Source organism: Rhinoraja longicauda, chromosome 13 (genome assembly GCF_053455715.1).
Source record: "Rhinoraja longicauda isolate Sanriku21f chromosome 13, sRhiLon1.1, whole genome shotgun sequence".
Classification (NCBI taxonomy): domain Eukaryota; kingdom Metazoa; phylum Chordata; class Chondrichthyes; order Rajiformes; family Arhynchobatidae; genus Rhinoraja; species Rhinoraja longicauda.
This window is the reverse complement of record NC_135965.1, coordinates 46,088,420-46,114,728: the sequence shown is the minus strand read 5'-3', so window position 1 is coordinate 46,114,728 and position 26,309 is coordinate 46,088,420. Positions and strand designations below refer to the sequence as shown.

At 40.8% G+C, this 26,309-nt stretch overlaps 1 protein-coding gene across 9 annotated transcripts in view; it reads left to right on the top strand.

The window, feature by feature from the left end:
* Window positions 1-26,309, top strand: part of armc9 (armadillo repeat containing 9) — a 70,874-nt gene that overhangs the window by 14,794 nt on the left and 29,771 nt on the right. For 7 of the 9 annotated variants that reach the window (XM_078410884.1, XM_078410886.1, XM_078410888.1 and 4 more), the window contains 11 exons: window positions 347-439; window positions 2,066-2,090; window positions 5,520-5,677; window positions 7,447-7,545; window positions 15,110-15,148; window positions 17,558-17,595; window positions 20,677-20,788; window positions 21,634-21,726; window positions 23,345-23,435; window positions 23,586-23,709; window positions 25,523-25,662. In XM_078410884.1, the coding sequence (XP_078267010.1) occupies window positions 347-439; window positions 2,066-2,090; window positions 5,520-5,677; window positions 7,447-7,545; window positions 15,110-15,148; window positions 17,558-17,595; window positions 20,677-20,788; window positions 21,634-21,726; window positions 23,345-23,435; window positions 23,586-23,709; window positions 25,523-25,662 (1,012 nt within the window). The remainder of the gene's footprint in view (window positions 1-346; window positions 440-2,065; window positions 2,091-5,519; window positions 5,678-7,446; window positions 7,546-15,109; window positions 15,149-17,557; window positions 17,596-20,676; window positions 20,789-21,633; window positions 21,727-23,344; window positions 23,436-23,585; window positions 23,710-25,522; window positions 25,663-26,309) is intronic. The other 2 variants (XM_078410891.1, XM_078410887.1) reach the window with 1 other exon arrangement.

Genomic DNA, 26,309 nt, shown 5'->3' with positions numbered 1-26,309 from the left:
GTTTTGTTTGTTAATAATAAGAAGATAGTGAAGTAATTGTTGTCTCTTATTATTTTAAGATCAACAAAATACAATGGACTTATTATTGTTGAAATTAAACATATGATATCTGACTATCACTTTCTACTAGTTCTCGACAAACCGTATTCAGCTAATGTAGGGAAAGTGAGTGAGGGGATATTATATCTATAACAACTCCTCCCAATAACTTAATATATAAAGTCTAGAATATCATATGGCTTTCCAGGTCATTAAAAAAAATTCTACCTTGCAAGCTTCACAAAAAGCCACTTTTTTGTCATACTCTTATTTTCTTATGGCAGTTGTTGTTAATTTAACTTTTCAGGATTCTTGGACTTCTGATTTGAAGTTGAAACTGCAGAAATTTCTTTCCGCGAGCTTGAAAATGCCCAGAGTCCCACGGCTGCTCTCGATATTTGTATCCTTCTATAAATCTTAATTTTCTTGGAAACTTTTAATTATTATAACTGACATTTAGTTTTCAAATGCTGAAAGGAGGGGATGGAAGAGGAGGAAGCTGACCATGTATCCTGGAATGACAAAAAAACTAATTGCTGAAAATACCCAGGCAGCGTTTGCAGACAGAAACAGTTGAAGCTTCAGGTTGGTGAGGATAATCATAAATCGTAATCATACTTTATTAGCCAAGTATATTTTGCAACATATGAGGAATTTCATTTGCCATACAGTCATCCCAATAAAAAGCAACAGAACACACAAAATACATTTTAACATGAACATCCATCACAGAGACTCCTCCACATTCCTCACTGTGATGGAAGGTGAAAAAAAGTTCAATCTCTCCCTTCTTTGTCCTCCAGCGGTTGGGGACCTCTAACCTTCCGTTGACGGGACGATCTTACTCCTGTAGCCGGCGGCGGGCCTCCTTGTCGGGGCGATCAAGCTCCTGCATCGGGGGGAAATCTCAGGTTCCCCGTGCCAGGCGATCTACCCCAGGTTGGGGCTTGTCGAACGTCGTGTGGCTTTTGGAGCTTCCCGACGTCGGTCTCAACCCAAGACTGCGAGCTCCTTTATGTTAAACTCCGCAGGCCGCGGCTGGAGCGTCGATCCCAGGCAAGGAATCGGCTCCAATGGTAAGTTCACGCCTGCGGTGAGGCTCAAAGTCAGTCCCAGGCAAGGCCTCCAGCTCCACGATGGTAGGCCGCAGAGTGGCCGGAGATACGATCCAGAAAACAATCGTATCTCCGGCAAGGTAAGAGATTGAAAAAAAAGTTTCCCCTGCCCACCCCCCACATAAAACAAACCAGAGAACATTAACACATACTTTTTAAACACACCAAAAATAACGAAGAAAAGACGAAAAGGACAGGCAGTAGGTCACCCAGTGGATGAGAGAATAATGGATATTTAGCCTTTTTTCTCAGAGAAGAAAAATTAGTCAATAGATGGACGTTAATAAACTGAATTTCTCAATGAGATGACTGAACTTGATTCTTGGTTATTGATCAGTCATGGCCACCCTACTTGAACAAAGCATGTGAGCTGGATATTGACAGAATGTCTTGTATACATTGTAAATAAGAGCGAGGGATGCAGAGAACAAAGAATGCCTGCAATACAATAGAGATCAAGAGCGAGTGAATGAGGGAAGTAATGGATTCCCAGATCTGGAATCAATCTAATCAACCTTTGTTGCACTCTCCTTATCTCAAATATATATTTTTCTTGGATAGGGAGTCTAGAGTTCACAGTATTACAGATCTACCCCGGGTAAGAATACCCATATTATTACAACTAAACTGAATAAACTAAACTGAAATAAACTATATGCCTTTGAATTACATGCAGGTTGACTATTAATGATTTGTATCCAAGTGTGCCCAAGTCCTTCTGGACACTGACCGTGTATTGCATCTGCATGTTAGTGTTCACCATTCACCTTGTCTTTATCCCGACCAAGCTTTTGATGTTACAATTCATGGAGTAGCAGTAGGAAATCGAGGTTTATTTGTTTTTACAAATTCAATAACATTTAAACTTGAGTTCAACTTAAAAGCAGTGGTCCTTAACCCATATTTCAAAGAAAGAAAATGGACAGGAATACAAAGGTAATGGCATTCAATTTCATTTTTAGATTTTGAGATTGCTATTCGTTTCTTTTATCACGGACAGTAAACTTCAAGTTGGTCAAATCATTGTGGTGAACTTTTAATCTTCCTTAAAATGAAAAATTAAGTGTTTGGCAATTTATTACAATTTTCAAAGTGTTGTTCGTACCTGAATGTTCACTTGAATATTTTATTTGTGAATAATGATTGAATTATTGGATTAGGGTCTTTGAAAGTGCAGCTGTATATACAGGGGTGCAGGTGCATGGTTCCTTGAAGGTGGAGTCGCAGGTAGATTAGGGTGGTCAAAAAGGCGTTTGGCACATTGGCCTTCATCAATCAGAGTATTGAGTATAGAAGTTGGGGTTAATTCTGTTTGGCTGTAATGATAAAGGTTAAAATAGAACCACATAAAATAGTGTAAGACAATATACCAGTTTTTAAAATTCTCTTACCACATAAAAGAAAAGCATTCGGCCCATCAATTCTATGCCATCTATCAAAACAATCCCTGCAATCCCAATCGCCACTGTGTTGTTACCTGTTTATGATTTCATACGATTATCAGTTCCACCCAGATTCTCCTACTACCCATCTCATGATGTAATTAAGAGTAACATTAATCTAACAACAAACACAGTTTCAGGATGCCAGAGGAAACGGAATTTCAGGAGTCCCACATGATCACAGAAATGGATTTTCGTAATACAAACCAGCCTGGACGAACACAGATAATGGTAGTACCCTGGGAAGAGTTGAAGGCCAGGGAGAGCTAGGGGTGCAGGTTCATATCTCCATGAAGGTGATGACGTAGGTGGACAGGTTGGTGAGCATTTGGCAAACTTGTCTTTATCATTCAGAGTACTTACAGGAGTTGGAATATGATATTGCAGGTATAAAAGACATTGGTTAGGCCAGGCTTTGAGGACTGCGCACAGTTCTGTCACTATGCTATAGGAATGATGTTATTAAACTGGATGACACCCATAAAGAAGGTTTACAAGGATGTTATGGGGTCTGGAGGGTTTAAGCCATAAGCAGAGACTGGATAGGCTGAGCCTTTCTTGCTCTAGTGCATAGGAAGCTGAGGTGTGTCTGAAGAAGGGTCTCAACCCGAAACAACACCTAGTCCTTTTCTCCAGAGATGCTGCTAGACCCGCTGAGCTGAGTCACTCGAGCTTCTTGTATGTCTTTGGGTGACCTTGTTAGAGGTAAATCATGAGAAGCATAGATAAGGTAAATAGCCACATTATTTCCCAAGGGATGTCTAAAGCGAGAGGGCATAGCTAGAAGATGTGAGGAGAAAGATTTAAAAGGGGAACTAAGGGGCAAGCTTTTCACACAGAGGATGGTGCGTATATAGAACGAGCTGCCGCGAGAGGAGGGAGAGGCAGGTATAATTATGACATTTAAAAGACACTTGGTCACGGTGCAGGATAGGAACGATTAGGGTGGATATGGAGCAGGTGTTGGCAAAACAGTTTGAGAAAATGATTGAAAAACCATATGGTCTGAGCTTCATTCTGGCAAGAGACTCAAGTGGACACAGATCTCGATTGGAAGAATCACAAGAAACAAAATAAAATGCTTTGCCTTTCGTGGTTGCAATCTGGAAAGCACTGTGATGGATAACAGTGGGGGCAGATTCAAGCAGAAACTGAATAACTATAAAAGGAATGAATTTGCAGGATTATTGTGGAGGCCTGGAGAAAGAGACTTGGCAGATTGTTTTTAGATGCAACCGGTATGGATTTGATAGGATGAATAGTCTACTTCCATGATGTGACCATTCAGTGATACTGAAATCACCCTAGTCTAGATGGGATAGATGTATGCCTAGTGAGACAATCAATAGTGGACACTGCAGAGAGAGCCCCTGGCAATTATCTGACATAGTCTAACTGTTCAGGATAGGGCTGGAGGATGGAAAATTGCAAATCTTAAACCCTTGCTGAAAAAAGAGGAAAGTCATAATTTAAGTAACTATCGAGCAGCGTTTAACTTAAACTGATGGTTCAAGTCTGGTTGGGGCAGATGTTATCGCTTGTGCTAGTGTGGGTTAATTGGAGAAGCAAATGGAGCAGTTACTTCACCATTGTAGCAACTCGGATTCAGACTATGGTTTCGTTTAGAGATACAACAGGGAAATAGGCCCTTTGGTCCGCACCGATCACTAATCATCCATCACATTGGTTCTCTCTTGTCCCACTTTTGCATCCACTCCCTACACACTTAAGGTAATGTACAGAGGCCAATTAACCTACCAACCTACATATCTTTGGGATGTGGGAGGAAACTGGAACATCCAGAGAAAGCACTGAGTGCAGGGAGAACGTGCAAACTCCACAGAGACTGCATCCAAGGGTCACGGTTGAACCTCAGTCTGTGGTGCTGTGAGGCAGCAGCTCTACCAGCTGCGCCACTATGCGGCCCTGTGTTTATGAAGTGTTGCATGACTTCCCTAGTCTGTACATGCGTGGTAGAATATCTGATCTTTGGTGGGGAGAGAGTGGAGTTTATGGGCCGGGGGGAGGATTAAAATTAATGTTAAGGTAGGATCAAGTAAATATAGATGCTTGATGTTCAGCACGGACTTGCTGTGCTGTATCTCTGTATAACCATCATGTAAGAAAATAACTGCAGATGCTGGTACAAATCGAAGGTATTTATTTCACAAAATGCTGGAGTAACTCAGCAGGTCAGGCAGCATCTCAGGAGAGAAGGAATGGGTGACGTTTCGGGTCGAGACCCTTCTTCAGTCTGAAGAAGGGTCTCGACCTGAAACATCACCCATTTCTTCTCTCCTGAGATGCTGCCTGACCTGCTGAGTTACTCCAGCATTTTGTGAAATATAACCATCATGGGTTTGTTGAAGGCAAATTATATCTGATTTATTCATGGAGTACTTTGATAAACAGGGTGGACCATGGGGAAATGTTGATAAACCTCTGAAAGACATTTATAAAGTGCCACATTACAACTTCTCGTCAAGATTGAAGGCTACAGAATAAAAGGCAATGTTGCAGTAAGGGAAGAAGACAAAATAGCAGGAAAAAAAGTTTAGTAAAAGGATGTCTGTTCCGAGCGTCATCTTGGCAAGAGACTAAAAGCAGACAAAGGAAATGATGCAAGAATGTTCTCAAAACCTCTGTGAGAGAAAAGTCAATGTCCCCTGATTGAAAGGAATCCCTGACACTTGACCACTCAATGAAGAAGGAACATCTGGATGGCATTCCATTTAACTGATTTTACACCTGACAAATGCACAAATGAATAAAGTATATTGATTGAACAAATTATAAATTGTTCATCATTTGAACATGGGACAGTTTTATTTTAGAAATTTGTTGCACGTGAAACAATTATTTCATTTAAAACAGGGATAGATTCAGACAATTGTGTGGGCATTTGTTAACATTGCATTGGCAGAATTGGTGCACCAACTACAGCAACGGCTAACAGAGACTGAGCAAAAAGCAGCAACATACATGAGGAGATACAGCAAGATACAAGATGATTACCATAACCTGATTGGAGTCACTGCAGAACTGGTGGATTCCTTAGAAGCTACAGTAAATGGGAAAATGGTGAGATGTTTATCAACTAATCAATTTTTGGTGTAAATTTGTATTTAATAATTTGTACATTGGTGTTGAGCACCAATTCCTTAAAAAATAGTCTCTGATGCATTGGTTTAGTATGATCTTGCCCAAAATAGAATTACAGTAAGCCCTCACAATAATGGACCCGGGGGGGGGGGACTGAGTATGGGGAATAAAGTTTAACCCAAGGCTGGGAGGGAAGAAACATGACATTTTGAGGGGGGGGGGGTTTGAACAAGCATGAATTCACAGGCCCGGGAGCCACAGACCCCAGGCCCCACATGCGGTGAGCCAGGGACTGGCCAGGTGCTCACACCACCTTCATGCTGCTCACTCTCTTCCCCCCAACAACCGGAAGCCGTCATTGGGTAACTGGCAGAAATGGTGGGGGGGGGGGGAGGGGGAGCCTGGAACCATTATTTAGAGGTTGGTCATTGCGGGGGTTTACTGAATTCGCTGACTGGTTACTTTCATTATATTTAATTTTAATGTGAATGGTTCATACAATATTTTGAGTTCATCCTTATTTTCACTTTTTAGTTGACACAGCAAGGACATCACAGTCATTAAATATAATCATGGATGATCACCCCTCCCAACATATTCCCACTCAAGGCATGCCCTTTTACACTTTTTGCATCGACGATCTTATCTCCTTCATAAACACATTTGACAACATGGCCTCCATGGTGTGGTTGAGAATCCCACAGGTTCATCTTCCTCCGAATGAAGGAATTTCTCTTTATCTCAGTCATAAATGTCTTAACCCTTTTGATGCCAAGTTCTAACACCCCCCCCCCCCCCACCTGTCTAGACTGGGCAAAAATTCTGAACATTATGATTGGATCCTCATTTTTCTAAATTCTAGTGAATTCGTATCTTGTCAAGCCAATTTCTCCTCATATAACAGTTCTGCTATACCACATATCAGTTTGGTGAACCACACAGCACACCCTCAATCGCAAATCTGCTTTCTTGGTTGAAACCATAGCTGCATGCAATGCTTAGAAACATAGAAACATGGCAAATAGGTGCAGGAGGAGGCTATTCAGCCCTTCGAACCAGCACCGCCTTTCATTGTGATCATGGCTGATCATCCACAATCAATAACCCGTGCCTGCCTTCTCCCCATATCCCTTGATTCCACTAGCCCCTAGAGCTAAATCCATCCAGTGATTTGGCCCCCACTGCCCGCTGTGGCAGAGTATTCCACAAATTCACAACTTTCTGGGTGAAAAAGTTCCTTCTCACCTCAGTTTTAAATGGCCTCCCCTTTATTCTAAGACTGTGGTCCCTGGTTCTGGACTCGCCCAACATTGGGTGCATTTTTCCTGCATCTAGCTTGTCCCGTCCTTTTATAATTTTATACGTCTCTATAAGATCCCCTCTCATCCTTCTAAACTCCAGTGAATACAAGCCAAGTCTTTTTAATCTTTCCTCATACGACAGTCCCGCCATCCCAGAGATCAATCTCATGAACCTACGCTGCACTGCCTCAATTACAAGGAAGGTCCTTCTGATATGGTCTTATTATTGTGGGAAAACATCTAGTCTCGGAGGTTAACACCTCTTGCAATGAAGGCCAACTAATCATTAGTCTTCTTAATTGCAAGTTGCATCTGCATATTTGCTTTCACGTACCAGTGAAGCATCCTCTGGTCCACATAAAATGTGCAAAAAGGTAAAAGCAGTGAGAAAACAGAAGTGATTATCATATTTACGTATGCCAATGATTTCTTATTTACTGTTTATAGGTCACCCCAGAGTACCTTCAAAGTGTCTGTGTTCGATTGTTTAGCAAACAAATGAGACAAAGCATGGCCCAAAGTATTGACTTCACAAGACCAGGAACTGTGAGTACATTGCATTTGTTTATTAATCTGTGACTTTTGAATCTGAAATTTGCATTAATTTTGAGCAATTGTATGTAATTTTAATTCTTGTTTTGAAATTCTGGGTTCATTTAATTTCTTATTGTGAGTATTTAATATTGCTACATTAATATTGTATTGACATGAGCAGGTAGATAGGGTGGTCAAAACAGGTATGTATAAGAAGGAACTGCAGATGCTGGTTTAAACCGAAGATAGACACAATAAGCTGGAGTAACTCAGCGGGACAGGCAGCATCTCTGGAGAGAAGGAATGGGTGACGTTTCAGGTCGAGACCCTTTTTCAGACTCAAAACAGGTAGATAAGAGTATTTATTCACAAAATGCTGGAGTAACTCAGCAGGTCAGGCAGCATCTCAGGAGAGAAGGAATGGGCGACGTTTCTGGTCGAGACCCTTCTTCAGACTGATGTCAGGGGGGCGGGACAAAGGAAGGATATAGGTGGAGACAGGCAGACAGTGGGAGATCTGGGAAGGGGAAGAGAGGGACAGAGGAACTATCTAAAGTTGGAGAAGTCAATGTTCATACCACTGGGCTGCAAGCTGCCCAGGCGAAATATGAGGTGCTGTTCCTCCAATTTCCGGTGGGACTCACAATGGCACTGGAGGAGGCCCATGACAGAAAGGTCAGACTGGGAATGGGAGGGGGAGTTGAAGTGGTCAAAAGGGCTTTTGGCACATTGGCCTTCATCAGTCAGAGTATTGAGTAAGTTGGGAAGTCATATTGCTGTTATATAAGACGTTGGTGAGGCAGCATTTAGAGTATTGTGTTCAGTTCCAGGCACCATTTTATAGGAAAGATGTCAAGCTGGAAAAGGTGCAGAGAAGATTTCTACGCTGTATGACTGTGCCTACAAAGGAGCAGGTCAGAGGCTGGATATCCCTGCACGGAGTGCTTTGCGTTCCTGACATTACAAGACTAAAGTAAGAGGCATGAAGAAAAACTTGCCAATCAAAAGCTTTAGACAATCCAAGGTGAAAGTCATCTTACTTGATACCCATCAACTATCCTCATGATTGATTCCTTCCACCATCAGCGCACAGTGGCTGCAGTGTCTATACCACTTTAGTTCCTTGCCTGGATTCTTCCACCAGCATGTCCAAAACTCAAACATCAACAACCCAGCATAATTTTTTCAGACACATGTAGGTGTAAGTATCTGCAGGTTCCCCTCCTTTCTGAACTTATATGGCCATTCCTTCATCATCGCTGGAAACAAACGAGGGAACTTTCTGCCCAGCAACATTGTAATAATGTCAGCAATGGCAACTGCAAAAGTTCAAGAAGGTGGCTCACCACCATCTTTTCAAAGGCAATGAATGCTTGCCTTGCCAGCCATGCACACATCGCAAAACATGAATAAACAAAGGAAACCAACCAATGTTTTATTGGAAATGATCAGATATATTGGGTAAAACACCTCTGGATTGTATATTAATGAAAAAAGAGTTTGCATTTATCTAATTTTTATAACTTTGGGTCACCTTAAAGCAATAGGGTCAGTGGGCTGGTACAGTAGTTAGTGTTCCTGCTTTACAGCTTCAGCAACCTTAATGTGAGCCTGTCCTTGAGTTCTGTCTAAGTGGGGTTTGCATTTTCTCTCTGTGACCACACTTTTCCCACTCTGCATGCTCCCACATCTCAAAGATGTGCTGGTAGGTTTATTTCGCTATTATAAATTACCTCTTGGGTCGGTAAATGGAAATTTAATCAAACATAATGGGCAGGTCATGGAGTGGTAACAGGCCCTTCGGCCCAACTTGTCCACACCGACCAACATGTCCCAGCTACACTCGTCCCACCTGCTTGCATTTGGTCCATATCCCTCCAAATCTGTCCTATCCATGTACCTGTCTAACTGTTTCTTATACGTTGGGATAGTCCCAGCCTCAGCTACCTCCTCTGGCAGCTTGTTCCATACACCCACCACCCTTTGTGTGAAAAAGTTACCCTTCTCCTATTAATTCTTTTCCCCTTCACCTTAAACCCATGTTTTCTGGTCCTCATTTCACCTACTCTGGGCAAGAGACTTTGTGCATCTACCCGATCTATTCCACTCATGATTTTGTACACCTCTATAAGATCACCCCTCAACCTCCTGCGCTCCAGGGAAGAGAGTCCCATCCTACTCAACCTCTCCCTATAGCTCACACCCTCTATCATCATATCATATCATATCATATATCTACAGCCGGAAACAGGCCTTTTCGGCCCTCCAAGTCCGTGCCGCCCAGTGATCCCCGTACATTAACACTATCCTACACCCACTAGGGACAATTTTTACATTTACCCAGCCAATTAACCTACATACCTGTACGTCTTTGGAGTGTGGGAAGAAACCGAAGATCTCGGAGAAAACCCACGCAGGTCACGGGGAGAACGTACAAACTCCTTACAGTGCAGCACCCGTAGTCAGGATCGAACCTGAGTCTCCGGCGCTGCATTCGCTGTAAAGCAGCAACTCTACCGCTGCGCTACCGTGCCGCCCCCAGTCCTGACAATATAGTCCTGACAATATCCTCGTAAATCTTTTCTGTACCCTTTCCAGCTTATCGACATTTTTCCTCTAAAGAATAAAAGGTGAGAAAGATTAAATTGCTTGGCAGCAAGGGAATAAGGAGGGGTGGGCCTGACGCCATCCACTCGAGAGCAGGTAAAGACAAATTATGGTTTCCATTGACTAAATATTTAAGGAAGTATCTTTCATGCATATTTAACAATCAGTAAAGTAGCTGAGAAGTTATCATTGTTGAATTTCTGGGCAATATTGCAGCTCATTTCCAACACCAAGGTCCCACAAAAGCTTTAGTGTGATGCAATCACTCCACCCCACCTACAAAGATGCATGCTGCCTCTCTGAAAGTAAGATGTGTTTCTGAGCATAGCCTCTGGCTCTGATGAATACTTTCTATTGCTAATTTATTTTAAAGGACTTTAATTTAAGGACTTTTAAACAATTTATTTATTTAAAAGGACTGGACAAGCTAGATGCAGGAAAAATGTTCCCAATGTTGGGCGAGTCCAGAACCAGGGGCCACAGTCTTAGAATAAAGGGGAGGCCATTTAAAACTGAGGTGAGAAGAAACTTTTTCACCAAGAGAGTTATGAATTTGTGGAATTCTCTGCCACAGAGGGCAGTGGAAGCCAAATCACTGAATGGATTTAAGAGAGAGTGAGATAGAGCTCTCGGGGCTAGTGGAACCGAGGGATATGGGGAGAAGGCAGGCACGGGTTATTGATTATGGACAATCAGCCATGATCACAATGAATGGCGGTGCTGGCTCGAAGGGCATAATGGCCTCCTCCTGCACCTATTTTCCATGTTTCTATTTTGCACAAAGAACGAGGTTAGAAAGTGGTTGCGTTGAGACTTGCTTTTCTCTTGTAAAATTCAGCAGTTGTATCTCACTCTGAGTAGATAAGAGTATAGAAACACGGTTGGAGGTTAGTGATTAGTAACGTGATTAATTATCTGAATCATTCTCTATTGTAATTTGAAAGGGAATAGAAGAGCTAATACATGAAGATGTGAATGAGAAACAGGTGTCTATCATTTAATAAAACCATGCATTGCATAAATACAGTAACTACATTTGCTTTATGTTAGTAATTTTGGCATTGGCTAATTGAATGTGTACTTTCAATCAAGTTTAATTAACCAATGGAGATTTTTTGTTGGAATGCGCTTACTCCTGTTTATTTAGTGTAGCTATCCCTTTGTTTAATGTGAACGTATTGCTGAATGTACTCTTTTTATCGTTTATAGACAATAGACAATAGGTGCAGGAGTAGGCCATTCAGCCCTTCGAGCCAGCACCGCCATTCAATGCGATCATGGCTGATCACTCTCAATCAGTACCCCGTTCCTGCCTTCTCCCCATACCCCCTCACTCCGCTATCCTTAAGAGCTCTATCCAGCTCTCTCTTGAAAGCATCCAACGAACTGGCCTCCACTGCCTTCTGAGGCAGAGAATTCCACACCTTCACCACTCTCTGACTGAAAAAGTTCTTCCTCATCTCCGTTCTAAATGGTCTACCCCTTATTCTTAAACTGTGGCCCCTTGTTCTGGACTCCCCCAACATTGGGAACATGTTTCCTGCCTCTAATGTGTCCAATCCCCTAATTATCTTATACGTTTCAATAAGATCCCCCCTCATCCTTCTAAATTCCAGTGTATACAAGCCCAATCGCTCCAGCCTTTCAACATACGACAGTCCCGCCATTCCGGGAATTAACCTAGTGAACCTACGCTGCACGCCCTCCATAGCAAGAATATCCTTCCTCAAATTTGGAGACCAAAACTGCACACAGTACTCCAGGTGCGGTCTCACCAGGGCCCGGTACAACTGTAGAAGGACCTCTTTGCTCCTATACTCAACTCCTCTTGTTACGAAGGCCAACATTCCATTGGCTTTCTTCACTGCCTGCTGTACCTGCATGCTTCCTTTCATTGACTGATGCACTAGGACACCCAGATCTCGTTGAACTCCCCCTCCTCCTAACTTGACACCATTCAGATAATAATCTGCCTTTCTATTCTTACTTCCAAAGTGAATAACCTCACACTTATCTACATTAAACTGCATCTGCCATGTATCCGCCCACTCACACAACCTGTCCAAGTCACCCTGCAGCCTTATTGCATCTTCCTCACAATTCACACTACCCCCCAGCTTAGTATCATCTGCAAATTTGCTAATGGTACTTTTAATCCCTTCGTCTAAGTCATTAATGTATATCGTAAATAGCTGGGGTCCCAGCACCGAACCTTGCGGTACCCCACTGGTCACTGCCTCCCATTCCGAAAGGGACCCATTTATCCCCACTCTTTGCTTTCTGTCTGTCAACCAATTTTCTATCCATGTCAGTACCCTACCCCCAATACCATGTGCCCTAATTTTGCCCACTAATCTCCTGTGTGGGACCTTGTCGAAGGCTTTCTGAAAGTCGAGGTACACCACATCCACTGACTCTCCCCTGTCAATTTTCCTAGTTACATCCTCAAAAAATTCCAGTAGATTTGTCAAGCATGATTTCCCCTTCGTAAATCCATGCTGACTCGGAATGATCCCGTTACTGCTATCCAAATGCTCAGCAATTTTGTCTTTTATAATTGACTCCAGCATCTTCCCCACCACTGATGTCAGACTAACTGGTCTATAATTACCCGTTTTCTCTCTCCCTCCTTTCTTAAAAAGTGGGGTAACATTTGCTATCCTCCAATCCACCGGAACTGATCCTGAATCTATAGAACATTGAAAAATGATCTCCAATGCTTCCACTATTTCTAGAGCCACCTCCTTAAGTACCCTGGGATGCAGACCATCAGGCCCTGGGGATTTATCAGCCTTCAGTCCCATCAGTCTACCCAAAACCATTTCCTGCCTAATGTGGATTTCCTTCAGTTCCTCCATCACCCTAGGTTCTCCGGCCCCTAGAACATTTGGGAGATTGTGTGTATCTTCCTCAGTGAAGACAGATCCAAAGTAACGGTTTAACTCGTCTGCCATTTCTTTGTTCCCCATAATAAATTCCCCTGTTTCTGTCTTCAAGGGACCCACATTTGCCTTGACTATTTTTTTCCTCTTCACGTACCTAAAAAAACTTTTGCTATCCTCCTTTATATTATTGGCTAGTTTACCCTCGTACCTCATCTTTTCTCCCCGTATTGCCTTTTTAGTTAACTTTTGTTGCTCTTTAAAAGAGTCCCAATCCTCTGTCTTCCCACTCTTCTTTGCTATGTTATACTTCCTCTCCTTAATTTTTATGCTGTCCCTGACTTCCCTTGTCAGCCACAGGTGTCTCTTACTCCCCTTAGAGTCTTTCCGCCTCTTTGGAATAAATTGATCCTGCAACCTCTGCATTATTCCCAGGAATACCTGCCATTGCTGTTCTACCGTCTTCCCTGCTAGGGCCTCCTTCCAGTCAATTTTGGCCAGCTCCTGCCTCATGCCTCTGTAATCCCCTTTGCTATACTGTAATACCGACACTTCCGATTTTCCCTTCTGCCTTTCCATTTGCAGAGTAAAACTTATCATGTTGTGATCACTGCCTCCTAATGGCTCTTTTACCTCTAGTCCCCTTATCAGATCAGGATCATTACACAACACTAAATCCAGAATTGCCTTCTCCCTGGTAGGCTCCAGTACAAGCTGTTCTAAGAATCCATCTCGAAGGCATTCTACAAACTCTCTTTCCTGGGGTCCATTTCCAACCTGATTTTCCCAGTCTACCTGCATGTTGAAATCTCCCATAACCACCGTAGCATTACATTTTTGACACGCCAATTTTATCTCCTGATTCAACTTGCACCCTATGTCGAGGCTACTGTTTCGGGGCCTATAGATAACTCCCATTAGGGTCTTTTTACCCTTACAATTTCTCATTTCTATCCATACTGATTCAACATCTCCTGATTCTATGTCACCCCTTGCAAGGGAATGAATATCATTCCTTACCATCAGAGCAACCCCACCCCCTCTGCCCACCTGTCTGTCTTTTCTATACGTTGTGTACCCCTGAATATTCAGTTCCCAGCCCTGGTCCTCTTGTAGCCATGTCTCAGTGATCCCTACAACATCATACTTCCCAGTTTATTGTGAACTGGGTTAGTTTAGTGACTATTTTCTGTATTGGGGATTAATAAAATAATGATTTTTTTGTCTCGTGATGAAATCCTTATATAATGTACAAAATAACATAATTTTGAATTGGACTAAATATTCTTGGTTAAGCACTGCCATTTAAATTCGAGCCCTTGCTTTCAGATTCACAACTTGCTTGTCGCTATAATCTCGGAATGTAATTACTGTATCATTCACACCATGCCTTCAACATCCTAAGCCATAAGGTCTAGAATTCCTTTCCAAAACCTCACTTCCTCTCTGCACTGTTTTTTATTAACGATGTTAATTAAATTCATGCTTTGAACAAATATTTGACCATTTTTTTTCAAAACTTAGTATGGCATGGTGTTAGATTTTAATTGATAATTTTTCAGCAAAGTACCTTGCTACTTAAGGTTGCTGTATTCATTTTATTGCTCAATAAAGCAATCATTTGTCGACAAATGTTGCCTAGTTTTGAATTGTTTTATCTCTATTCACTGTTTTAAAAATTGTGTTTTCTATCTTTGAGATGTTTGAATTATAGATATTACTATTTTGTTTATTATTGAAAACTTAGTATCAAATCTTCCATTGTGTCAGCAGATATGTAAATACCATTTACATTTGTGCTATTTGACTTGTTAATTTGAGGACAATTTTTGAAAGTATTTTACTTTCAACAATATAGTTACAGTTTTTAGCATTTAGACTTAATCCTTTTGCCTCCAACATTTTCATTGCAGTTTTTCACGTTAATCATATATTTCTGTTGTTAGTGGAGGCAAAAGAGTTAAATCTAGATGTTTTATTTGCTTTGAAAATATATATTTTTTATAGGACCTGGAAGTTTTTTTGCAATTGTTTTAACTTGTGTGAATGTTTTCTATTTTGTTGTCTGATTATCTTTCCAAAAAAAGGATGTTTACATTAAGAGCCCTTATAACAGTGAAGGATCTGTGAGTTTCTAAATTTCTTCCTAACTTCTGAATGTCCGTTCCTCTCCTATCTTTCTGCTGTCTGTCAATTATGAATCTTCCAAGTCATGTACAGAGCATATTATAAATTTAAATTAGAAATAATTAGGTAACTATCCTCCAGGAGTATTGAGAAATTAACTCAAATAAAGTAAGTTCTAGTAAAAGTGATTATTAGTCCATTTGAATGATAACATGACCATCTGAACAACATAGTTGAAAGCAGTTAATGTTCCCACTATGGATTGCATTACATTATTACGCAATTGTGCTAGACATTTACGCACAATGAAGATAGCTAGCTAATAAATGTCATTCCTTGTCTTATTGCTGTTGCAATACTGTAAAAAAAGAATTATATTCATAATCTTGTTCCTTTTTTCTTAAACTTGTAAATACCAGTTGAAATTAAGTTATACTGCAGGCTCATTAGCTCTTTAATCAGCTGAGTGGTTGATGGACTGCTGCTTTTGGTTAGGAATTATCAGATAAGGAACTTTGTGTAGGATTTTATGGGATAAATAGCTTGAGTTCCGCATGATGCAGAATCTTCAGTCATGAGTGAATGGCCTGACACTTTGTGGGCAGTGATCATAAAAGCAGATTCCACTGAGGAGTTCTGCAGCTATCTCTACAATAGCAAAACACTGGAAATAAATTCTTGCAATTCTTACAGGTTGGAACCAGGTAACATAGAAAATAAGTGCAGGAGTAGGCCATTTGGCCCTTCGAGCCAGCACTGCCATTCATTATGATCATTGCTGATCATCCGAAATCAGTACCCCGTTCCAGCATTTTCCCCATATCCCTTGATTCCGTTAGCCCTAAGAGCTAAATCTAACCCTCTCTTGAACGCATCCAGTGAATTGGCCTCCATTGCCTTCTGTGGCAGAGAATTCCACAGATTCGTAACTCTCTGGGTGAAAATGTTTTTCCTCATCTCAGTCCTAAATGTCCTACCCCTTATTCTTAAACTGTGACCCCTGGTTACGGACTCCTCCAACATCAGGAACATTTTTCCTGCATCTACCTTGTCCAATACTCTAAGAATTTTATATGTTTCTATAAGATAGAATTAGGAGAAGGAGGGGGAGGGTGCAATGAAACCTGGGTGTGCTTGTACATCAGTCACTGAAAGTAAGCATGCAGGTACAACAGGCAGTGAAGAAAGCCAATGGCATGTTGGCCTTCACTGTGAGAGGATTTGAGTTTAGGAGCAAGGAGGTCCTACTGCAGTTGTACAGGGCCCTGGTGAGACCGCACCTGGAATATCGTGTGCAATTTTGATCTCCTAATTTTAGAAAGGACAGTATTTCTATTGAAGGACTGCAACGTAGGTTCACCAGGTTAATTCCCGGGATGGCGGGACTGACATAAGTTGAAAGAATGGGTCGACTGGGCTTGTATTCACTGGAATTTAGAAGGATGAGAGGGGATGTTATTGAAACATATAAAGTTCTTAGAGGATTGGACAGGGTAGATGCAGCAAAAATGGTCCTGATGTTGGGGGAGTCCAGAACCAGGGGTCACAGTTTAAGAATAAGGGACAGGCCATTTAGGACTGAGATGAGGAAAAACGTTTTCACCCTATTCTGTGGAATTCTCTCCCACAGAAGGCAGTGGAGGCCAATTCACTGGATGCTTTCAAGAGAGAGTTAGATTTAGCTCTCAGGGCTAAGGGCATCAAGGGATATGGGAAAAAGGCCGGAATGGGGTACTGATTCTGGATGATCAGCCATGATCACGTTGAATGGCGGTGCTGGCTTGAAGGGCCGAATGGCCTACTCCTGCACCTATTTTCTATGTTTCTATATCTCTAAAACTAAAAACTGAATCCAAGATTTATATTATCAAATTGAACACTATAGTTGAAGAATACAGTTAAAATTATAAGACAGGTGCCCCTTAATACAAAATCCTGCCATGCCCTAAATTTTACTCTATCAGCATACATAAGAGGAAACATTAGTTAATTCAAAGTTAAGTTAAATTGTGGCAGGTTTTATATGCCAATGCATCTTCCTCACAAGTTCTAGCATTCAAGAATGTTCACTGTTCACCTTTGATGCGGCTGTTTGGCATGTAAATGTCCAATATTTTATTACATAGTTTTATGCTGATGTGCTGATTTTCCTGAGATATTTACAGACAATATATTGGCGATCCTAGCATGAAGCTTTGGATGGTTATGCCTTCTCTTGCTTGTCATTAATTGCAGTGCATGTATTTGCTACAAGAAACATTTAGCTCCATTAACAGAATGCAGAAATTACTGGTCTTGTAGTTGGATACAGCTTCTATGTTCACCTAGTGATACTGCATGCACTGATTTGATTCAATTATAATTAAACCAATCATTTTTAACAATTCTTTAAATTTCTCTCTAAATAGGCGTCATCGATGCTGCGGGCTTCCATAGTTCCTTCAACGTAAGTAAATATTAAATGGATAAAAAGCTTAAAATCAGACTTTTTTCTTGTACTATTGCATTATTAAGGGATTCATTTTTGTTTCATATCACTCTAAGATGGGGTTTTTAATGCTCATTGTGGCACTCTTTCTGTACTCATCCATTGATGTAAAAAATAATTAATTTAGTTTAAAAAAAAATTGAAACCATTGTAACTAAAATATATCAGCCCCAGGGATTTACAATTTGTATTATTTGTATCTACCACATTACAAAGACTGCTTATTTCCAGTTATTAATTCTTTAAGAGTTTGCTTAAGGCATAAGAACGTTATTTATTTATCTTTAAATTCACTCTTCAAAGGTTGTTTTTCTTACTCTAATTTTGAAGTACATTGGCTGAGAAATGTGATCACCTTGTTTTGACTTTAAATGACTGAAAATTGACTACCTTAAGCTAGATGTGATAATGATAACATCAGATGGCTTTGCATCACATTTAATGGGGCACTTCCTGGAGCAATTCACCCTTGAGTAACTTCTGGATTTGTTGTACAAGGAATGACTTTCTCCACATAGTGCTCTGTTTGCAACATTAGGAAGATAATTCAACCACATTTTCTTTGGATTGATAATTGTTGGCCACATTCTCGGCTAGGATGACTGGCGTTTAATGATGCATTGGTAGATTGAAACATAAGCAAGGTTTGACCTGTACCTTAGAAATCTTTCAGCACCCACCCATGATATTTCTATGGCTGTTCTGTCTGAAGATCCCATGCCTATGATTTCCTCCACAGCTATGATCCTCTGGTTAGGAAAGAACTGTAGATGCTGGTTTAACTCAAAGGTAGACACAAAATACTGGAGTAACTCAGTGGGACAGGCAACATCTCTGGAGAGAAGGAATGGGTGACGTTTCGGGTCGAGACCGTTCTCAGATTCTGGGTCCTGACTATCAACATCCTCGCCTCCCAGGCCTCAGTGATGTTCCCACGCATCTCAAGGCCCATTTCCTAGACCTCAGTAACTCCTTCTATCCTTTGACCATCATTCTCCCCACCCCCTTCCTTAGCCACAGATCTGATATTTTCCTCTGACATCACATCCTGATCTGAGTGAATTGAGTTGAATACGCTTCCAAACCAATCTTCCCAAGTCACAGTCTTTCTGGTAATCTCCACTTCCAAACCACGTTCTTTCTCAAAGACCCCTTTCCCAGGTCACTTCCAGGTCTTTGGCACCCTTGTTCGGCCCACCTTCTCCACCTCCAAGTTACTTGCCTATCTGAACTCTTGGTGTCCATCACTAGTGACTCTCTGCTGGAGTCCATCACTAGTGACTCTCTGCTGGAGTCCTCCACTAGTGACTCTCTCTGCTGGAGTCCACCACTAGTGCCTCTCTCTGCTGGAGTCCAGCACTAGTGACTCTCTCTGCTGGAGTCCACCACTAGTGGCTCTCTCTGCTGGTGTCCACCCTTTCCCTTTCCCTGGATTCAACATCAGTCCAGACAAAATACTCCCAATCACAAAAGCAGTACACTGCACATTTAGTAGTACTCCAGCACTGTACATTCAGTAGTACTCCAGTTTACTGTGTCTTGAAAACTACTGAGATTCACAGTGCCAAGCTGCAAGTAACGCCTCTCAGTGATGCATCACTGCAACAACGTGTTGGTGCTTTGGAATTTATAGACTCCAAAGATGTAAAGGTTACAATGGGAGTGGAATTGTGAATTAAAGTGACAAGCAGCTGCATTACATTTATTTAACCTTATTGCACTTATATAGTGTCTTCCATAACCTATAGGCATCTGAAAGCATCTCACAATCTATGAAGCATTTGTAGATTTTATTCACTGAAGTAACAAAGTCTTGAACTGTTGTGGTCCCATCACACTGATGCAGTGTTCAAGAAAGCGCATTACTATCTTAACTTTCTTAGGCTCTGGCATGCCCACATGTCAGGAGTTTGGGAAATTCTTTATAGACCACTGAAGCAGCTGATTTCATTGCAGATGAATTTTGTGTGTTCTGGTTGATTTCATTTGGGCAGTTTATGCCATGAATAAAGCGCTCTGGGATGAAAATCCAGCTGAGAAGGAAGAAAGAGATTTCCTGTGCTGAGGGATCCAGCACGACTGCAGGCTAAGCTCATTTTGTGTTGGGATTTCCAGCATTTTATTGGATCTCAATTTCTCTCACACTCGTGCACAGCCAGAAAATGCCACATGTAGGCAAACCTCTGGTTTCAGTAAAGTGACAGGACTATCAGAGAGAACCATATTGATGGAGTTTATAACATTAATTTTGTGAACACAATTATTGTTTTAATGTAGTAATGTATATATGTATATATATATATGGGCGGCACGGTAGCGCAGCGGTAGAGTTGCTGCTTTACAGCGAATGCAGCGCCGGAGACTCAGGTTCGATCCTGACTACGGGTGCTGCACTGTAAGGAGTTTGTACGTTCTCCCCGTGACCTGCGTGGGTTTTCTCCGAGATCTTCGGTTTCCTCCCACACTCCAAAGACGTACAGGTATGTAGGTTAATTGGCTGGGTAAATGTAAATGTAAAAATTGCCCCTAGTGGGTGTAGGATAGTGTTAATGTACGGGGATCACTGGGCGGCACGGACTTGGAGGGCCGAAAAGGCCTGTTTCCGGCTGTATATATATGATATGATATGATATGATATGATATATATATCGTATAGACAGTATTATATACACTCAGTTAAGTATTGTATACTCTCAGTTAAGAAATACAAAAGCATTTAATATTTCTGCTGAATTTTTTTAGGGAGATTATCACTTCTGGTGGACTTTCTAAAAAATAGCTTTAGAAAAAATGCTTATGTGATTGCCTCATATTATTATATATTTTTAATTACCAGTTCATCCTTCCAAATTACCAATGAAAGGAAATCATTTCCATTTACTCGCATTTAATCATTTTACATTCAATTTTCTCAAAATAAATTGGTTACATTTTCTATAATTATTTCTTGCCCTGTCTATATTCAGTACCCTGAATTATGGTCTGATTGAAAATGCATTGTTTCTAATATTATTTGTAATGAATCTTTCAACTCTTTAGGAATTCTATTGATGTACCTCTATTAGCATCTCTTGATTATGAAAAGCTGAAGTATGATTTGGTTTGTGGAAATGATAGATTGAAGGCACTTCTCCTGCAAGCACTGCGCTGGGTATGTGTGAAATTGTTCACTTTCATTTTGTAGGTTCACTTATTTTTGATGCTATGCTGCTTGATGAGAGCGTAATGATGCACCATATCCATGTTTATATTGCACAGTGTGATTATTGGGTGTTATTTCTACTACTGTACTTCTAATTCACTTTTTTCAGGTTTAGTATTAACTTTAATGTGTTTTAGGGCCACACACTGAAACTAAGGGGGTGAACTACTCAGGATATAGATGAAAAGCAGAGTAGTTAATTTTTGGAATTTATCACACTTATAGGCTGTGAAAGTCTAATCTTAGAGCATGTTTAAGAAATGAATCAATCTTTAGACATTCAGGGAATCAGGTGAAGTAAAGGAAGTTGAGCCTAAGGTAAATTCTTAGTAATGGCAGAATGGGCACAAGCCGTGAGCACTCCACTGCTGCTTTTATTTTTCATTTTCTTATGGAAGGGAGTGGGGTGTTTGGAATAATATCTGGAGTGACAAATCATGAGTGCCATGGTGGGACGAGGAACATACGAGAACAAAGTTGGATGAAAACAGAAGCCAATGTATGGAAGAAGTTGCAGAGAAAACCTAATTTCTATGAATATCTGGCCACATATTTGTAAAGCCTGTGATAGATCGGGCTTTTGTCACAACCAATATCTAAATTCATCAATCCACTGATATTCCACAAGCTTTTACTTCATGTATTTTCTGCTATTTTAAGTGTATATTTCTTAACAATTTGGAAGTGAATTAAAGTGATTTAACTGGCATTCTGATGGATTAATGAATATAAAGATGTATTAAATGGTTTGACCATATTAGTAATCACTGTAATATTTTCTTTTACTCTTGTAGCGGCTGACACAGTCTCAACCCGGAGAACAAAGAGATACAGTCCTTCAGGCTTATATTACCAATGATCTGTTGGAAGGTCACAGAAAGAACCAGGTTAGCTGATTTTAACACAGAACCTGGCAACACAATTTTTAACACAGAACCTGGCAGCACAACACAGGAACAGGACCTTTGCCCCACCACGTCTGCGCCGACCAAGATGTCAGTCTAATTTCATCGGTCTGCACATTGTGTCCCTCTCCTCTCCGCCTGTTCACACACCTGTAAACGTGCCTCTTCAATGTTGCTACTGTATCTGTTACTCCCACCTCACCAGCCAATGCCTTCCAGGCACCACCACTCTCAGTGTAAAAGAAATGTCCTTTAAACATTCCCTCTCTGACCTTAAAACCATACCCTCTACTCTTTCATATTTCCACCATGGGAAAAATAATCTATTTTATCTTTGCTTCTCACAATTTTATATTGTGTCAGGTTATCTCTCAGCCTCTTCTTGAATCAAACAGATATCTTTTGAATCAAAATTATTGAATCAAAACACAGTACAGCCAGTTTATATAGTACACCTAAAATTGCTTTGTCATTTCTCATTTTCAACAATACATTTCATGTTGCTGAATTTGAAATGTATTAATGTTGCAGATGGCACCAAATGAATTTAAAACGAATTCTTCTGTTCTAACAACCTAGATCATTATGAACACATGTTTTTGGTGAAAGGAGATGAATAAAAATACAAAATCTACAATACAAAACTCACTTTTAAATATAGATTGATATAAATACTGATTGATGCACTTTTAAAATAAATTCTAAAGACTAAATTATACAATACAATATACAATACAATCACCTAGTGGTCACCCCCAAGAACAACACCAGTCAATTGTAGTGCAAACCTTAGGGATTGTAACATCTAGTCCTACTAATCAATCAATTTTATTGTCATTGTACAAGTACAACACCACTATTATAGGTGTCCCAATATAAAAGATATTTAATTAATGGTCAAAACAGATTTTTTGACCATGTGCTATATGTAGTGCTATTGGGCCACCACCAGCAGCCCCCCCCCTCACCCCTCACAACAGCTATATGAAGGCTTCCAAGAAGGTAAGATGAAACACAGAAAATGGGAGGGTGTAAACACTGATCTGTGTGTACGTGAGCAACCTCAACTGCTCATTTACCATCATGGAGTTCTATGGTGGATGTGAGCCAACTGCTCGTTTGCCATGATGGAGTTCTGTGGCGGATGTGAACCAACTGCTCGTTTGCCATCATGGAGTTCTGTGGTGGATGTGAGCTGTTCTCTATTGCAGAAATCATAGCATTTTGCATTGATGTGCAAAATATGAAGAAGTTGCAATAAGTGATAGAGTAATCCCAAGGGCAGCATAACCAGTTGAGTTGCTGTTACAGCTCTAGAAGCACGGTTTCAACCCTGACTTCCACAGCTGTAGAGTTCGCATGGGTTCCCTCCCACATCCCAACATTTGCTGACTGGCAAGTTAATTGGCCACTGAGTGTCGGTGGTGTGGAATGAAATGGGATTAGTACACGATCTAGTATATGTGCCTGATTGGTCGACGTGGTGTCGCTGAGCTGATAGGACTATTTCTGACAATGATCATCACTGATGAGGTTTCAACTTTCGTTGTTTTGAAAATTATCGCTTGTCTATTGGAGACCAATGTTTTCCTTTTTGCAGAGAAGTCTAATAAATTTGTTAAATTCGAAGAGTGAGATTGTTCGACAGTATGCAGCACGACTGATCAACGGGTTTGCGTCGTTGTCGCATGGTACGTTTCAATCTTTTGCTTGCACAAAGTTTTACTTAGAAGTTGAAATTTATTTTGTTCACTTGTTTCTTTTTCTCATGCACAATAAAATAATTAATCTTCAGTGTCTTTATTGACTAATTATTTTTAATTTCATCCTGTGTCCATCAGGCCGAACATACTTGGCTCAGAACATGGTATTATTGAAGGTACTTGAAGAGACGCTGGAGACTGAGGAGGAGGATTCCATAACTAGAGAAAATGTGTTAGGGGCTCTACAGAAACTTAGCCTCAGGTAATGACAGGATGCACTTATGTAGCGCCACGCAATAGATTCAAAATCCCAAGGAATCCAAGGCAAAAATAATAAGAAAGGAAAAACTTGGTACAAGGGGGAACCACCTTTATTGCCTGAAAACAGAAAGCTGAAGAGAACGATTAGCCTTAGTTATATCCATTGTGATCTTTTTTGATATAAACTATTTATTTTAAAAGTGTGGTGGCACAATGCCTTTTGTTATCACGACACTTTTCCCATCAAGCAGGATACAAAAAAGCAACATTTTGTTCTGTTGTAACTTCAAGGCAGAAAAAGGTCCCTAACTACTTCAGAATAAAATATAATCTGACCCCAAAATAGCGAGGAAATACAGGCAACTCTGTGTTCCAGCCATTCATGTAACAGAAATTCCCCCTTACAGAATTTAATATGGGGGGGGAGTAAAGAAATAGAAGCAATTTTTTTGCAACTTACTTTTTTGAAACATGCACGCATATTCTTGTTACAGATGATTATGCTACAGACCGTTTTCTTGGAATCCATCACCCCTGAACTCCTGCAAGGCACAGTCACCTGTAGAAACATGGAAACATGGAAACATAGAAACATAGACATATAGACACACAGAGACATAGAGACATAGAAACATAGACACATAGACACATTGAACATAGACACATAGACACATAGAAACAGACACATAGACACATAGAAACAGACACATAGACACATAGAAACAGACACATAGACATATAGAAACATGACACATAGACACATAGACATATAGAAACATAGACACATAGACAATAGGTGCAAGAGGAGGCCATTCAGCCCTTCAAGCCAGCACCGCCATTCATTGTGATCATGGCTGATCATCCACAATCAGTAACCCGGGCCTGCCTTCTCCTCATATCCCTTGATTCCACTAGCCCCTAGATCTCTATCTAACTCTCTCTTAAATTTATCCAGTAATTTGGCATCCACTGCCCTCTGTGGCAGAGAATTCCACAAATTCACAACTCTCTGGGTGAAACAGTTTCTTCTCACCTCAGTTTTAAATGGCCTCCCCTTTATTCTAAGACTGTGGCCCCTGGTTCTGGACTCGCCCAACATTGGGAACATTTTTCCTGCATCTAGCTTGTTCAGTCCTTTTATAATTTTAAATGTCTCTATAAGATCCCCTCTCATCCTTCCAAACTCCAGTGAATACAAGCCTAGTCTTTTCAATCTTTCCTCATATGACAGTCCCGTCATCCCAGGGATCAATCTCATGAACCTACACTGCACTGCCTCAATTACAAGGATGTCCTTTCTCAAATTAGGAGACCAAAACTGTACACAATACTCCAGATGTGGTCTTACCAGGGCCCTATACAACTGCTAAAGAAACTCTTTAATCCTATACTGAAATCCTCTCATTATGAAGGCTAGCATGCCGTTAACTTTCTTCACTGCCTGCTGTACCTGCACGCCAACTTTCAGTGATTGGTGTACAAGGACACCCAGGTCTCGCTGCACTTCCCCCTCACCTAACCTGACACCATTGAGATAATAATCTGCCTCCTTGTTTTTGCCACCAAAGTGGATAACCTCACATTTATCTATATTATATACTGCACCTGCCACGCATCTGCCCACTCACTCATTAAGTGCTGCCAGATTTTTTTAAACCATCAAAATTAATTGGGATGCAAACAGAATAAAGCTGTGATAATGTTTTCAGATCTGTTGGGTTATCATCCGGAATTGCTGTTAAAAAAAATTTGCAATCGAGATGTTCCTGTAAATTCTTGCAATATTGTCAGATATTTGTTTTTGTTCTGTTAAGACGGAAGCTACAATCAGCTATGATTAAAGATGACATTATTTTCTGGCTGACAAGAGTTCTGGAGGACTCTGATTCTTTGTCGGATTACACTTTGGAATATTCTGTTGCACTGTTCATGAACCTCTGCCTTCGGACCCAAGGTATGGTGAATAGCTGTAATATGGCAATAAGCTTTCCTACCTGAACCATCTTGCAATTAGAGAAACGCATTTGAAGAGATTGTTATTGTATACTAATAAAAGATATATTGATTCCCTTGAAGCTTAACAACATTGCCCATGAGAATTTCACATCTGCTTTTGTGCGATTAAGATTAAGGCACAAAGAAGTACGAAAAACTGAATAACAACTCCTTATATGGTACAATGGGGGAACCGCTGAGTTACAATGGAAAAGTACTGTAACTGTAATCACTTGTGTTTAAAAGGCCTGCTGTACCCTTATACATTTGAGAGGCTCCGCTGAGGCGCTAAGCAGGTACTGTCTGCTTGACTCCACAGCCCTCTTCCACCATGGTTCCGGAGTAAAGTACTCACGCTTGAAACAAACTTTGGTCTAAGTGTGTCTTCAATTTACAGTGTCTGAGCGCGGACTTTAACAGGAATACTGGTGCAGGATTCCGATAAAGTTAATCTAAAAGATGAATTGTTAGTAAAGGAAGCAAATGCAATGCTAGCATTTATTTTGAGAGGGCTTATATACTAAACAGGAATGTAATGCTGAGGCTGATTAAGTCAGGCCGCATATGGAATATTGTGAGCAATGCTGGGCACCATATCTGAGGAAG